The sequence below is a fragment of the Manacus vitellinus genome, unplaced genomic scaffold (assembly GCF_001715985.3).
Source record: "Manacus vitellinus isolate BGI_N305 unplaced genomic scaffold, ASM171598v3 scaffold_7_pilon, whole genome shotgun sequence".
Taxonomy (NCBI): Eukaryota; Metazoa; Chordata; class Aves; order Passeriformes; family Pipridae; genus Manacus; species Manacus vitellinus.
Window position 1 is genome coordinate 899,063 of NW_021940813.1, and position 13,805 is coordinate 912,867.

Sequence of the window (13,805 nt, forward strand, 5' to 3'; positions counted from 1 at the left end):
CTTCCTCATGTTGAGGTGGAACCTCTTGTGTTTTAATTTACGGTCGCTGCTCCTTGTCCTATCACTGAAGAGAGTCTGGCACCATCCTCTGACACCCACCTTGGAGATATCTGTATGTATTGATGAAATCCCCCCTCAGCCTTCTCTCCTCTAGACTAAACTGTGGTATCCTTGGAGCTACAGTGCAGACCTGGCCACACACACCCACCTTCCCACACACGGGGCATCCCGAAGGCTCCTTCTTGTAGCGAACCATGTTCTCCGTGCTGTGCTCAAAGTCTTCTCTTTTCACACGCCTCACCCCTTCACAGAACAGTCCCCATCAAAAAAACAAAACAGAAAAATAAACCATGGTTTTCCACTCCAATCTGCATGCCCTCTCAGGGGAGTACTGGGGAGAAGAGTGAAACACTGGGGAGGCCCTCGATGTAGGATTTAATTGATAACAAAAGGGTGATTTCTAAATTAAAACAGTGTCTTAAGAATATAAAAGCAGTCTCCCAAAGTGATGTGCTATGGCTCATTGGTTATTACACCAACTGTAAAGTGTCTGAAAACAGACATTTGTTGTCAACACCAGGAAACAGGCAGATCTAGTAGGCCTTGGTACTTCAATCAAACATTTTCACTAAGAAGAGGGAGAGGAGGGAGAGTCTCTAAGAAGAGAGGTAACAATTCAGCATCAGCTTTAATGCTCAGTGAGGATTTCAGACCTCTTTCCCTGCTCCTTTTAAGAGGACAGAGGGCTCCAGCTCTTCTGTGACAGCTAAACATGAGACACTTGGCCATTGCCATTCAGCCCCTTGTCCTCTGGCTCTCCTCTGGTTCATGACAGAAGGTCTGAATCACAAAAAGAGCCAGTGACAATCAGCTATGCCCCAAACACAAAATTAGACAATCTGGCTGTTCGTTTTAAATCACCTTTGGTTTTAACAAACAAAGGCATTTTAATACATATTTAGCAATCTATGAAGTTTTTCCAGTCTTTCAGTACCTATAACATTCTTAGATGCTTGAGATTCTGAACAGTAAACTCTCATAATCTCATTCTCATATATTCTCAAGTGTTTGAAAGATAACATCCCATGGCATCCCATTGATACTATATTTATATAGTAGCCACTTCCAGTTGTACATGGCAAGTTAATTCTCTGCTTCCAGATTTTCGAGTTACCACACAATTTTTTTAAAAAATTCAAACAGAATTCAAATCATAATTAAAATCAGCTAGTCTAAACTACTGCTTAACAAGCCAAGCAGCTTTCACATGACTGTTAGTAGCACCGGATTCAATCACATGAGGCTGAAAAAAAAGGCAGGTGCATCTCCTAGAAAGTTTTTCACAGAATTAGACAACTCCCCTGCAGGATCCATGACTATTATTTTTAATAAATGTCACATTTTGCTGAAACTTGCTACTCTGGATCAGGTAACTGACAATAAAATAAAAAGGCAGGTACTATTCAGAAGAATCTAATGCACACAATCATTTCCCTAACTTTCTCACCTTTACTGCTGTTTGAGAGTAATAATTAGGTTGATCTGCAGTAAACTTACCTCCCAAGTGTCTTCTTTGATGGTCTAGCATGATATCCCTCCTGTAGAACATCTTATTGCAGATTTCACATGCAAACTTCTTATCCCCATGCTTCTTCTTGTGTTTTGAAAGGTTGCTGTTTGTAGAAAAGAATCTGAAACACATCTCACACTGGAAAGTCTTGTCATCTGTAAGCAAAAGAAACCATGCAGAGCTCTTTATAGATGGACAGAGGCTTTGTATGCTTCTGAGGCAGGTAGTTCTTTTGTTCATCATTGCATGGGTTGAGGAGGGAAATGCAAAAGCATGTGTGTTTCTTTAAATTTATTTTTTTTCAAAGGTAATAAATATATATGATGCTAATCTGAACGTGGAATCTAGCATTTTAACTTCCTCACATGGGATATTTCCACTGTGGTCTAGCATACACTAAAATAAAGTTTTGGAGTGGATTCTGTTACAACTGATTCGAATATTTAGTGTTGGTACAATCACTAAACAGAGCAACAGAGCATCACAGTTGTGTCTAAGCACCAGAATATTTCTGCCAGCACTGGCTCCTGACACCAGCCAGTACAGAATACTCCAGAATAAAGCATAAAACCTCAAAAATATACCATCACACGACAATAGGCCTATGGGGAATTTGTTTTGTAGTCAGTAGTTGAGACTGTTCTTGGAACACGAAAACATGGTTCTGTAGATGGAATCTGTCAGTGCTGCAAAATTCCCAAAGCAGTTACAATTTGATGCCTTGAAAATAGAGAAAACTTTGACCTCTTCAGTCAAAGGTTTGACTTGATGATCTTGGAGGTCTTTTCCAGCCTTAATGATTCTGTGATTCTATTCTGTGAAAAACTGCTGCTTGTATTGGTCAGCTCAGAGGGAAAATGAGCTGCTGTCCCTGAATAAACAGAATACTGAGGTTACTTGGCACTACTTTCCATTCTGCACGAGGCTGAGGTTTTATACAAGCTGTACCCTCTGAAAGGAAATGAGAAACCCTGCTTTGAATGGTGCTCTAAGGGGCAGTTACCTGGGGGATTCTGGACTGACAGTTATGGTGGGTCCACAAAAGTAAACCAGGATGTCATTTTTTAAGCATAGGATCACCCAGCATAAATAATATGAGTAATCACAAGGGATGGCTGTGGGAGAAAAGGACAGGTTCTAGTGACATTAAGAGACACTATTGCAAGTATAAAACGTGAAAAAGCTGAATAAAACTGAGATTCCAGAAAACTACAACTATCACTAGTACTGATCCCCTTTCCAGTTCCTCTGTTTCAGAGAAATGAGGTGGAACTTAGTTTCAGGAAAGAAAATCAAACAGAGATGGTGACAGGTTACCTGTGAACATACAAATGAAATACCAGTGAGGGTATTAGACAGGTGAGCAGGAGATACTAAACAAAGCAGTACCTAACTGCACATGTTGCTCTACAGATTATTGGTTACACTTTTCTTATCAAAAAACCTTTTTTTTTTTGAGGGAAACAGGACAGTTTGTTTCTTGTGATGATGGTGATAAAAAACTAAATTCCTACTGCCCTTCTGTAGTTTCTGTGCTGAGATGGATTTGTGCACATCTCCCCAAAATGCAGTAGAGATGTCAGAGGAAGTGGAAGTTATCCATTCTCACCTGTCCTGCAGTTATGGAATTCCAGTGCACTCTCTACCCGAAAGGCCTTTTCACACGTGGTGCATTTGTACCTGTACTCACTGTCAACCTGAGGATTGCAAACAGGAAGAGTTTAAGCTGGGGAAAAAGCCAAGTCATGTCTGACAGAGAAATTCTAAATCTCAACTACTTTTTCAGCTTTCTATCTTTTCCAATTTTTATTCCTTCAAGAGGACATTTAAATACACACTAATGCAAAATTCTGATGCTGTGTCATCCTGCCATGTTCCTACATCTGAGCTATTAAAAAAAAAAAGGCCATATAGCTACTATGTTCATGTCACAGCCTTCCTGATAACCCCCCAGTCCAACACAGAGACAGAATGTTTGGGAAATAAGATGTGATCTGACTCATCCTCCAGAACAGATGGCAGCAATCTGAGAGCTAAGGACCTTGATGCCAAGCAAAAAAGGGAATATTCACTAATAAGGTGCCACTATAGGTGTGTTATTAATATTCCTATGGCAGCAGTACCAAAAGGCCCTCACCAACAGGCAGAGTTCACACTCTTTGCCCACAGCTCACACATTAAAGGACACTACAGGTGGTGATAAATGAAAAACACAGGCAAACAAGACTGGAACAGTCCTATTTAGTACAATAAATTCAAGTCAGATCTCACCTCTATTGCATCCAGGTCTAGCTAACTCCAGTTTGTCTTGCTGTAACTGATGCCTGAAAGCAACTTTCTATACGAAATTTGGATATGGAAAAGGGCTTGTATGTGCTCAAAAGCACGTCCACACTTTGCAAATTCATCAAGCAGAAGATGTTACCTCTCCCCTATCAGTCTTGTCTCACTCCCATGGGATCCCTGCTCGCATGGAACTGCCCCAAGCTGCCCAGCTGGCACCTGGAATATCACTGTACCTTCCCACCCAACCTCAGCAAGAGCCCAAGAGTCATTTCCAGAGTCATTTCCACTCACTTCGTTTCTGCTGTGCTTGTATGAAACGTGCTGCTTCAAGCTCTCCTTCCTGCTGAACAGCTTTGCACATTCCTCACATTTAAACAGTTTGTCACCTGAGGGGATCAATCAAGATAAAAGGACAGTAGTCAGTGCTTGATTATAACCATCTCCAAGCAAGACAGGGGAAACCAAAGCACAAGCAAATTGCAAACAAACAGGCTAGTGATGAAAAACAGTAATTCAGGAGATCTAAATAGTGGATTTTAACCATTTCCAACGATTTTGTTAAGCTCCCCCACCCTTTTTCGGCGATTATTTTTCAAGGAACCCTTAGAATAGGACACAGACCCCTGGAACTGCAGATCACAAGCTAAAAAGCACTCAGCTGACATTTACACAGCTCTGTTACTCATGTGCCTGTGAAGGTGGGGGTGATATATATATGTATACACTTTAAGGCAAGAATAGTTTTTGAATAAACAGTGCTTCCCTGCCCTTACTTAAAAGATGTACTCAATTCAAATTTTAAATACTCTGGCTTCAACTTTCAGCTGTTACCTTCTCATATTTTGGTCTGCATAACTAAAATAGTTTCCTAGAGAGAGTTAAAAGAAGGAAAAAAGGAAAAATAGCTCTCTTATAGCTACGTATCCCAATATATAAAATATCCCAGCTATTTTACTCAAAGGTGGAAGCGACAAGAGACAAAAATGAATCCCCAAGTGAGGTGAAGAGCAAACCCACCATGAGAACGGATGTGCCTGCTGAGGTTGCTGCTGTTCTGGAAGATCTTACTGCAGATACTGCACTGATAGACCCGCTTGTGCTCCCCAAGCTGCTTTATCAGCTTCCGCCGTATCCTGTGTCTACTAGAGAGAATTAAACTTCTTTTGAGGGACATGGTGTTTTGGTGATGAGCAAACCTACTGGATCAGAGAAAAAGGCAGGGACTGAAAGGTATCCCACAGGTTGCAAGAGAGTTCCACCAGCTGGCAGAAGCTGGAGGAGTGTTAATGCTCAGCTCCTGGCAGGAGAGAGGGAGGGAGGGAGCCTGGATGGAGCTTCCTCAATGCCAAGGTGCCCCCCCTGGCCACCCCCTGGAAGCAGCAGATGCCAGAGTGTGTCTCATTCCAAATTATCTTCACCCAGCACGAACAAGGCAAAAAGCAGCAGCAGATTCTCTTTGCAGACCCCCTCAGAGGAACAGCAAGGATCTGTTCTGCTCACCCTCTGAAAACATCAGCGCTATTTCAGCTTGGAAACCTTGGCAGTTCCCAGGCAAAAGGCATTGCCAGGCAGCAGCACTGTGCTATTTCCCAGCACAACCACACTCTGAAATGCATTTTCTGTGTCTGCTAAGAACTTTAATATACAGCATTACTAGCTAATTTTGAAAAATCGAGTGCTTTATTATAAAAAAAAATAATTCAAGAGGCCAATTTTACTAAGACAGAAAAACACAAAAGAATCCAAATTAATCAAACGATACTTAAGAGTCTCCCTGAGGTTCTGTTATACCTAAGTTTTCCCCTCCCACTGCTCTAAATCTGAAGTATCACACAAAACCAACATGAAGTCATTCATGAGTTAAGATGACAAGCAAGACTGAATAATAACAATAACAGTTAGCAAATTGGTTTTTTTAGCAAAAATTTCTTTGCCTGTCTTATCACCAACATTCAATGGGAGTAATATTTCACCTTGCAGCTGCAGGAGGCTTTTGGAATCACACTGAATAAAAGCAGCACTGTGATGGAAAATGAAATTCTCGTTTATGTTCCAAAGTTCTACCAGCAATATCACACCATCTTCCAGTGCACAGGCCAATCTTTGTGGCACTCAAAAATCAGCTCTTGTAGCAGCAGCAGCAGTAGCAGCATCACACAATTTTAAGCTGATAAAAAAGAGCATCTGTGGGCCCAGAAGTCTAGCAGAGCTGCTACATGCTACATAATCTTAATTAAACCCAAGAGGAAACCATGCATCCCAGAACACTTACTTTGTCACTGAACTGATGCTATTTGTGGTGCTAGGCATCTTTCCTAAAACCAAATCCATAATCCTCTCCTCTGCAGGTGGAGGCAGGGCTAGCTCTTCTGGAGGGAGCTCAGTTACAATGTCAGCCACATGTTCCACTGCAAACACACCATAAAAATACAGCATTAATGTGGATAGCTAGAAATACAACCTCAAATGTAGAATTTGTAACAAGATGTGGCAACGGACAAATTAATTGTCCGCAAACACGTTCACAGAATCATAAAACAGGGTGGGTTGGAAGGGAGCCTTAAAGGTCATTTAGTCCACCCCCAATGCCATGGGCAGGAAGGTCTCTCACTAGACCAGGCTGCTCAGAGCCCTGTCCAAACTGCCCTTGAATGTTTCCAGGGATGGGCATCCACCACCTCTCTGAGCAACCTATTCTAGCGTTTCACCACCCTCATTGCAAAAAATTTCTTCCTTATATTTAATCTAAACTGTCCTTCTTTTGGTTTAAAGCCATTCTGCCCTTGTCTTATCACACAGGCCCTGCTAAAAGATCTGTTCCCATCTCTCTTACAGGACTCCTTTAGGCACTGGAAGGGGCTCTCAGGTCTCTCTGGAGCCTTCTACTTCTCCAGGATGAACAACCCCAGGTCTCTCAGCCTGTCTTTACAGGGGAGGTCTTTGCAGGCCTCCTCTGGACCCAATCCAATAGCTCCATGTCCTTCCTGTGCTGAGCAGCCCAGAGCTGGATGTACCACTCCAGGTAGGGTCTCATGAGGGCAGAGAAGAGGGTCAGAACCACCTCCCTCGAGGGCAACCCAGGACACGGCTGTTTTCTGAGCTGTCAGCACACTCTGCTGGCTCATGTCCAGCCTCTCACTCACCAGCATCCACAAGCCCTTCTCAGATGGGCTGCCCTCAATCCCTTCATCCCCCAGCCTGTTCTGAGACCACCACCTTGCAACTTGGCCTTGTTGAGCCTCACGAGGTTCCAAATGTTATTTGTCAGTGACAAATAATGGATTGCTAACAAGTCGCTTCCAGGTCAGAGCAAGTGGCTGCTGAATGACAAGATGTAGCCAAAATCTCATAGGGAGGCCTAATTTCTTACCTTTCCAACCTGTCACTAAAGGGTCAGTTAGCCATGCATTGTAAAATTTCCTACCAGAACTTCCCTTCAAGGAAGATAATGCCCTGAAAAAGACCTCTTTCAAGAATAAACCTTAAGGTCAAGAGGAAGATGTCTCCTCTTGGGAGGGAAGATACTTTCTCTCCTGCTCCTTCCTGCAGAAAGCAAGGCAGGTCTCATAAACCTGTGTTTCTCTGGGCCTCTCTATTACTAAAACCATCACAGGAGAATGCAGGCAATCTAAATGTAGGTCCTGCAACATCCAGCACAGACAAGGCCCTTGGAGATAATTAACAAAGCCTGTTAATTGTCTGCTTTGCTGGTCTAACTAAAAACCTCCATCCTGTTTCTGTGCTACTTTCTAGGCCTTCCTGAGAAGGCATCAATACAGATGTATGAGTGGATACATTCCTTAACACTTTCTCATTTTCTTAAGTTCTGTTTTACCTGCGGGATCTTTCTCTTCATCAACGACAAGAGGTGCTTCTGCTTTTGGTGTTTTGGCCTTTCTCCCCCTCCTGGCCTTTCTCCTGGAGTCTGTGCTGGCACTGGCTGCATCACTGGGCTCTGGCTGGTCCGTGGGGGGAGCCTCTGCTGCCTTCTCTGCCACAGCATCATTTGGGCTGGGCTGGGGGGCACCTTTGGCTTGTTCCAGGTGACTCAGCAAGTGCTCTGGGTGGATGGGAAAGAACAAGAGAGTAAGGAGGAAAGAAACTGTCATGAAATAGTCCAATGGATCCAGCTGAAGCCCATCTATCAGGTTCATCTCTCTTTGCAGAGACTCACTTCAAATTATTTCAAAAGCAGTCCCAATACCTTCCTAAAAAAAAGCATATCATTTATTAAACATTTACACAATTACAGGGACTGAATTTTTTAGGAGATTTGTTGGATATCACTGTTGTGATATCCAGTAAGGTCGTGCATACTAATAACAGGTATGTTTTTCCAAATGCCCAAGTTATTTAGGGGCTAAGCCCCCTTTTCAAAAACAATTCACTGAATGGTCAGAGCTTCTAAATATTTTTTTTTAAAACTGCATAATATAGCTGCAAACAAAATGCAGAAAAGAAATAAGTATTTCATTACTTTTACTAAATATGTGCCATAAATACCAGACAGAAAATATTACAAAGTATAAGCTGGCATCACTGACCTTCCACACTGTTCATGCATCTCCCCATCCTTGATTTTCCTGACAGCCACATGTCATCCTCTAAACGAGTTTTATTTCTTCTAGATTCAACAATAAAGTTGTTTGCCCACAGATTGCCCACTCACATCCAAAATATCACACAAAATATCACCTTCCCTGCTACCCTTTTTCTTAAAGGAACACAAAAACTAAAACCTTTATCTTACTGCATTGTGGACTGTCATGGCTTCACAGCTGTGGAAGAGCAGAATTCTGCTGATGGTTCTCAGTATTGTCTCATGAATTTCTAGCACTTCTTACCTGTCAGCAGCTGAGGCTCCTGGAAAGCAGATGAACACACTTTACACATCCACTGGCTGGGCTTTGCTTCTGCTGTTCCACTGCCTTCCGGAGTGTTCACTAAATCACAGTAAGAAGAAATACTGAAAAGCCTTGGAAAGGGAAAGGTGGTAAATCCCTGTGGCTTTATTTATCTTGCAATACCTCCCTGAGTATCACAGGTTACAATTTAAGCGGTATAAAAGGCCCATGGGGATCAGCTGGGATCACTTCAGGGTTTTCCAAACAGGAACATTTGAAACACCAGAAGATACTAAATGATGCCAGGAGAGAGTATCAGTGCTCTTGTAAAGTCCTGAGGGCTCCTTTTTCACTTTCTAAGAACTGTGTTTATAAAAGTCATGATATAATGCAATTTTTAGCACCTTTAAAACTGGAGTTACCAGTGCTCTTCTGGGTCAGCTGAGGAGAAGAAGCAGGAGAAGCCTCCTTGTTCTCTGTGAAGAGCATTGCAGAGTAAGAACATTTGGATTAATGGAAGTAAGGGTGAGGACAATTAAAACCTGGGTTTGAGTAGTTTCATTAATCAAATGTGCTATGAAACCACCATATCAATGTTTTAATTTAATGTTTTTTCAAGTTCAGGACAGACAGTGAAAATAAAGAAGAAATTAGGGGGAGAATGGAACTGGAATGAAAAAAGAAAAAAAAGAGGAAAATGGTTACTCCGTTCACAGTCCATTGTATTTTAGTCCTTGAATAATGTGTCTGAATTTGTCAAGAGGATCCAATAAATCTGGACCAATTCAGAGATTTTTTTTGGCTCACACAAAGCTGAATATTCCACAGTGTACAATACTCCCTCAGAGGAGGAGGATCACACTGAAGTTTGGGTAAGTGAATGGCATCACAGGGAATTCAAATTGTGCTTCAGTTTCTGCCACAGATTAACAAGTCAGTTCATCTCTCTCTGCCTGAGGACCCCATCTGTGATGGGACAATAAAGTTCTTCCTCCTTTCCAGTGTTGGCTCTTAAACCAAACTAACAGATTCTCTGAGGCAGAGGCTGTTCCCTGCTACAAGTTATGCTCAACATTCTGCACTACAGGGGTGTGATCTCATCCATGCTGTAATAAATAAATAAATAAGAAATTACTAGATAGTACAGCAACAGAAACTCCTTCTTCACAGGGTACATAAAGAACTTCCTGAGAGCTCTGTCCAGGAGGACAAAACCAGCCAATCTAAACCCCAAGATTCTGCATAATTTAATTTTCCCTGACTGCACTTCCCTTGCTCCTCAGCTGCCTCAAGCAGTAAGCCCAGAAACCCTGGTTGTGCTCTGGTTCGTCAGGAAGAGTCAGGTCCTGTTTAAGTTCCCACTTCCTCAGGCTTCCAGGGAGGCTGCAGGGTAATGTGGTTTACTTGGAACCACAGATCTGTCAGTTGGCAACTGCTTTGCATGACTTGAGGCAAACAGTCAGAATCAAAAGGAGAATATTTTGGTTTGGAAGCGCCGAAACACGACATCAGTGGGAACACTTTAGGGTTCCCAAAATACAACAGGCAGCATTTTGTTTCTGTTGAAGTTGGACTTTCAGACAGCAGGATGAAGGATGTGAGAGGGGCTGTTCAAATTCTTCAAAATTTACCCCCAGAAAAATCAATAATGCCAAGCTCAAAGACAACTCCCCAGTCAACTTCCCATTTTTAGCTGTGACAGTATCCAAGAGGAACAAATGGATCTTCTAAAGAATTAATTTGTACACATCTGCAACAACTCTCCTCCTGGCTACTTTTAGTATTAATAAGCAAAACTTAGGAAAGTGACCTTTTAAAGAACAGGCCCAGAATGTTTTTTTTTTGATCCTGATCTCCACACTAGGTACTCTAATTGTCCTATTTCCTCAGCCATATGTTCTTTGCCAAGAGTATCTGTATTGCTTATAAATTTATTTAAATTTGAGTTCCTGCAATCCAGAACAGTCTCAACATGAATAGGCTTCTGGTATTATTGTAATTTGGGGATGGCCAGTATTTTTGTAATTTCCAAACTGTTCTTACACCTACCCAACAGTCTCATGTTTTCTTCTGGAACCTGATCATTTGAACTGTTACACTTTGCACAGGGAGTCTGAAGATTTTCTTTAGGGTTGCCTCCACCTCAACACCAACTACCTCCAAAGTCATGAGCAGTTGTGTTTTTCATGAAAACCACCTGCCTAAAGGTTTGGCCTCTCTGTTTCTTTTCGACCTGCATATGTATTTTAAGCACTGTGCCCATGAAAACTAAAAGAAAAATCCAGACTTTCAAATCCTCTCTAAATTAATATTTGCTGTAAGTTATATAACCATATATATACAATTATATACATAGAACTGTTAGACCTAAGAGCTCTGTAGATCTGCTCTCTACCTCCTTAAAAACACTATAATTTTGCCTACCTGCTGGATCAGCTGCTGATATGCTGGATTTCTTCGTTTTTTTATGGGGTAAGACAGCAGAAGGTTTTGAAGAGACCTTATTCCCTTCTTTATCAGATTCCATCACTGCCAAGCACACATCTGTGAAGAGGAAAAACAGTTCATCTTCTTTACTTTCCAGACCTTTTGATTCTCTTGCTCTGTGCTGAGAGCAGTAACCATAGCTGTGGTGTTTTGAAACAACCACAAAGTCAAAAAGTTTTACTCTGTAGCAGGCCTGCAAATAACATTCTCATGTAAAATTTTAACCAGGACATTCTTATACCTGAATCTCCTGCAATGTGCCTTTAATATTTTGGAGTATACAGTGAAAGTGCTGAACAGAAAGAGCAGGACATACTTAAGCAGTATTTTTAAATGCCCATATCCATGCAATAATACATGAACAGGTTAAACTAAAGAGGGAAAAGATGAAACCTCTCAATACCAACCAAAAACATCTCATAATTCAGAAACCTGTTAACTGCAATAATTCAGCTGTAGCACTTGAGATTCTGCTTATGATCAAGATTCAACCATAAAGCTGATGGCAATGGCCTCTCCCCAAGCATTTGTCACCCCAAATTATACTCAGCATAGCAGTAATACCATTCAGGGAACACTCCCAACTCCAGAGAAGGAGGAAAACACCCTTGCAAATAAAGGGGCAGAGGAACAACAGACTTCTGGCAATTCTAATTCAGATTCTAAAAAATCCGCTGCCTTTCTTTCCAATGCACAAACAGTCATGTGGATCTTATTCTAGTGGGTCCCATGTCTTAAGACAAATGTAGTTATTTCAGAACTGTGTAAGAGTTTTGTGCAAAACCAAAACACTTTCACTGCAACTGAAGGGGAATGGCTTCCTTAGAAAATCTGCACGTATGTTTATACTTCACTGATACTCGAGTTCCTTTTGCCCTTCTACCCAGAAAAACAGAAATGCAACCACCAATTCTTTAGTTAAGAACTATTTATCCAGTTTGTTCACTCTGAAGAGGCTCAATCACCAACTAGGCCGTCTGTTTTCCAAAACTTGGCTGCACCATGGTGAAGAATCTGTGCTTTCTGCTTGCAGGGCACCCCTGTACGCAGGTTAACCTGACTCAGGGGGCAGAGCCTACTGGATAAACAGCCCTGTCAACTACAACAGCAAGGGACTGTCAGTCCCTGTCAGCACTGGGCCCTTAGGAAGGAAGAAAGGCCCCCACACATACCATTGGCAACACTAGGGACCTGCTTCAGCACTGGCTTTTCCATTTTTTTGGCGTAAAAAGCTGCATACCACACTCGCAGCTCAGTCCCTGGCGGGATATCCTGGCAGGTGGTGAAGTAAATGTCATTGTCATGCTGGAAGGCAGTTAAGTTTTGGTGCTCATACTCGGTGGCCGGTCGCACCATCATCATCCAGTTGCAATCGTCCTCGTTTGTGGTGTCAAAATACACCAGGGGCCCATCCTTCTGGAACACCTACCAAGAAAAACACGTGCATGTAATAAAAACCCCGATAAATAACACAAAGTCAAGGAAGATTTTTATTTCCTGCTTTTGCAATGGCTTCTTTTCAGTGTACAGCAGAGACAAGGCAAGCCTCAACACTGCCATGAGGCGTGTTTCATTTATCAGTCACACCTTCAGATGGGTAAGTCTGAGACAGGCTACCAGGAGCAGGATGGGAACAAACTGACTTCCTATCCTAAGAGTTATTGCTACAGCCACCAGTTTCTCAAAAAATGGCTGGATATAGGAGGATGGAGTGAAATACACTGCAAGTTATATTCCTAAGTCTTTACTTCTGACTTAGGTATCAGTGAAAACTAAGACCGAATTCCATTTTTGGCGTAGCATTTTTCCTGCCAAAACTTGTCAAGGGAGGAATAAAACAAATGCAAGGTAGAAGAAAAAACCCAACTTATTCTGCATGTTCCATAAAGCTAAACAATCCAACTGAAGGGTCTTGTTAACTGCCATAGTTGTTGTCCCTCTTGTATCATCACATGCAGAAGGTGAAAGACAACCAGTTTTGCTGACTATACCTCTTATAACACTTCAAACACAGAATGATCCACTAGATTGGTTTTTCTGTACCTTGCCCAGAGATTGTTTCTTTAACTCATCCATTACAGAGCACACCTAAAAGATGTTCCAAATAATCCCCCTATATACACTTTTTTCCATAGTTTTAGATGGCATAAATCCATCACAGGTAAAACTGACGGTTTGTTCTCGCTTCTCATGTGCTGTGTCTCACCTTCAGGGGAAAAACTGATTCTTTTTCCACCTTGAGAACTCTCTTGCACTCAAATGGGCCAAACTGGGTGCGTTTCACCAGCTGGGTCAGAGCAAACACTCCTTCAGTCCCATCTTCCAGTTGTCTTATCTCCAAATTAGAAGGCAGAGATGACCTAAAAATTGAAGAGAGACTTAAGAAAAGAATAATTACCCATGGGACAACACTGCAGGAACCGATGAAAGAAAGAAGCCAACATGTATTCCTCCAATCTCTGGTAACAGCAAAGTCTTCTGATCAACACACCCTAAGTTTTGTGAGGGTTTATAAATGGAGGAAAACAACTACCAGCAGTGGAGGAGGGACAAATCAGTGATTACCTGAGAAAGCTCAGTCTGTGTAAGTCCAGGAACCTTCCTGGACTGGCTGCACC

At 42.0% G+C, this 13,805-nt stretch overlaps 1 protein-coding gene across 4 annotated transcripts in view; it reads right to left on the minus strand.

The window, feature by feature from the left end:
* The window catches only part of PRDM15 (PR/SET domain 15), a 39,313-nt gene that overhangs the window by 14,140 nt on the left and 11,368 nt on the right, over positions 1 to 13,805 (minus strand). For 2 of the 4 annotated variants that reach the window (XM_018084307.3, XM_018084305.3), the window contains exons 4-14: positions 13,394 to 13,547; positions 12,360 to 12,612; positions 11,125 to 11,244; positions 8,701 to 8,799; positions 7,692 to 7,916; positions 6,129 to 6,264; positions 4,874 to 5,055; positions 4,148 to 4,242; positions 3,180 to 3,267; positions 1,558 to 1,725; positions 209 to 303 (exon numbers count right to left, since the gene is read on the minus strand). In XM_018084307.3, the coding sequence (XP_017939796.2) occupies positions 209 to 303; positions 1,558 to 1,725; positions 3,180 to 3,267; positions 4,148 to 4,242; positions 4,874 to 5,055; positions 6,129 to 6,264; positions 7,692 to 7,916; positions 8,701 to 8,799; positions 11,125 to 11,244; positions 12,360 to 12,612; positions 13,394 to 13,547 (1,615 nt within the window). The remainder of the gene's footprint in view (positions 1 to 208; positions 304 to 1,557; positions 1,726 to 3,179; positions 3,268 to 4,147; positions 4,243 to 4,873; positions 5,056 to 6,128; positions 6,265 to 7,691; positions 7,917 to 8,700; positions 8,800 to 11,124; positions 11,245 to 12,359; positions 12,613 to 13,393; positions 13,548 to 13,805) is intronic. The other 2 variants (XM_018084308.3, XM_018084306.3) reach the window with 2 other exon arrangements.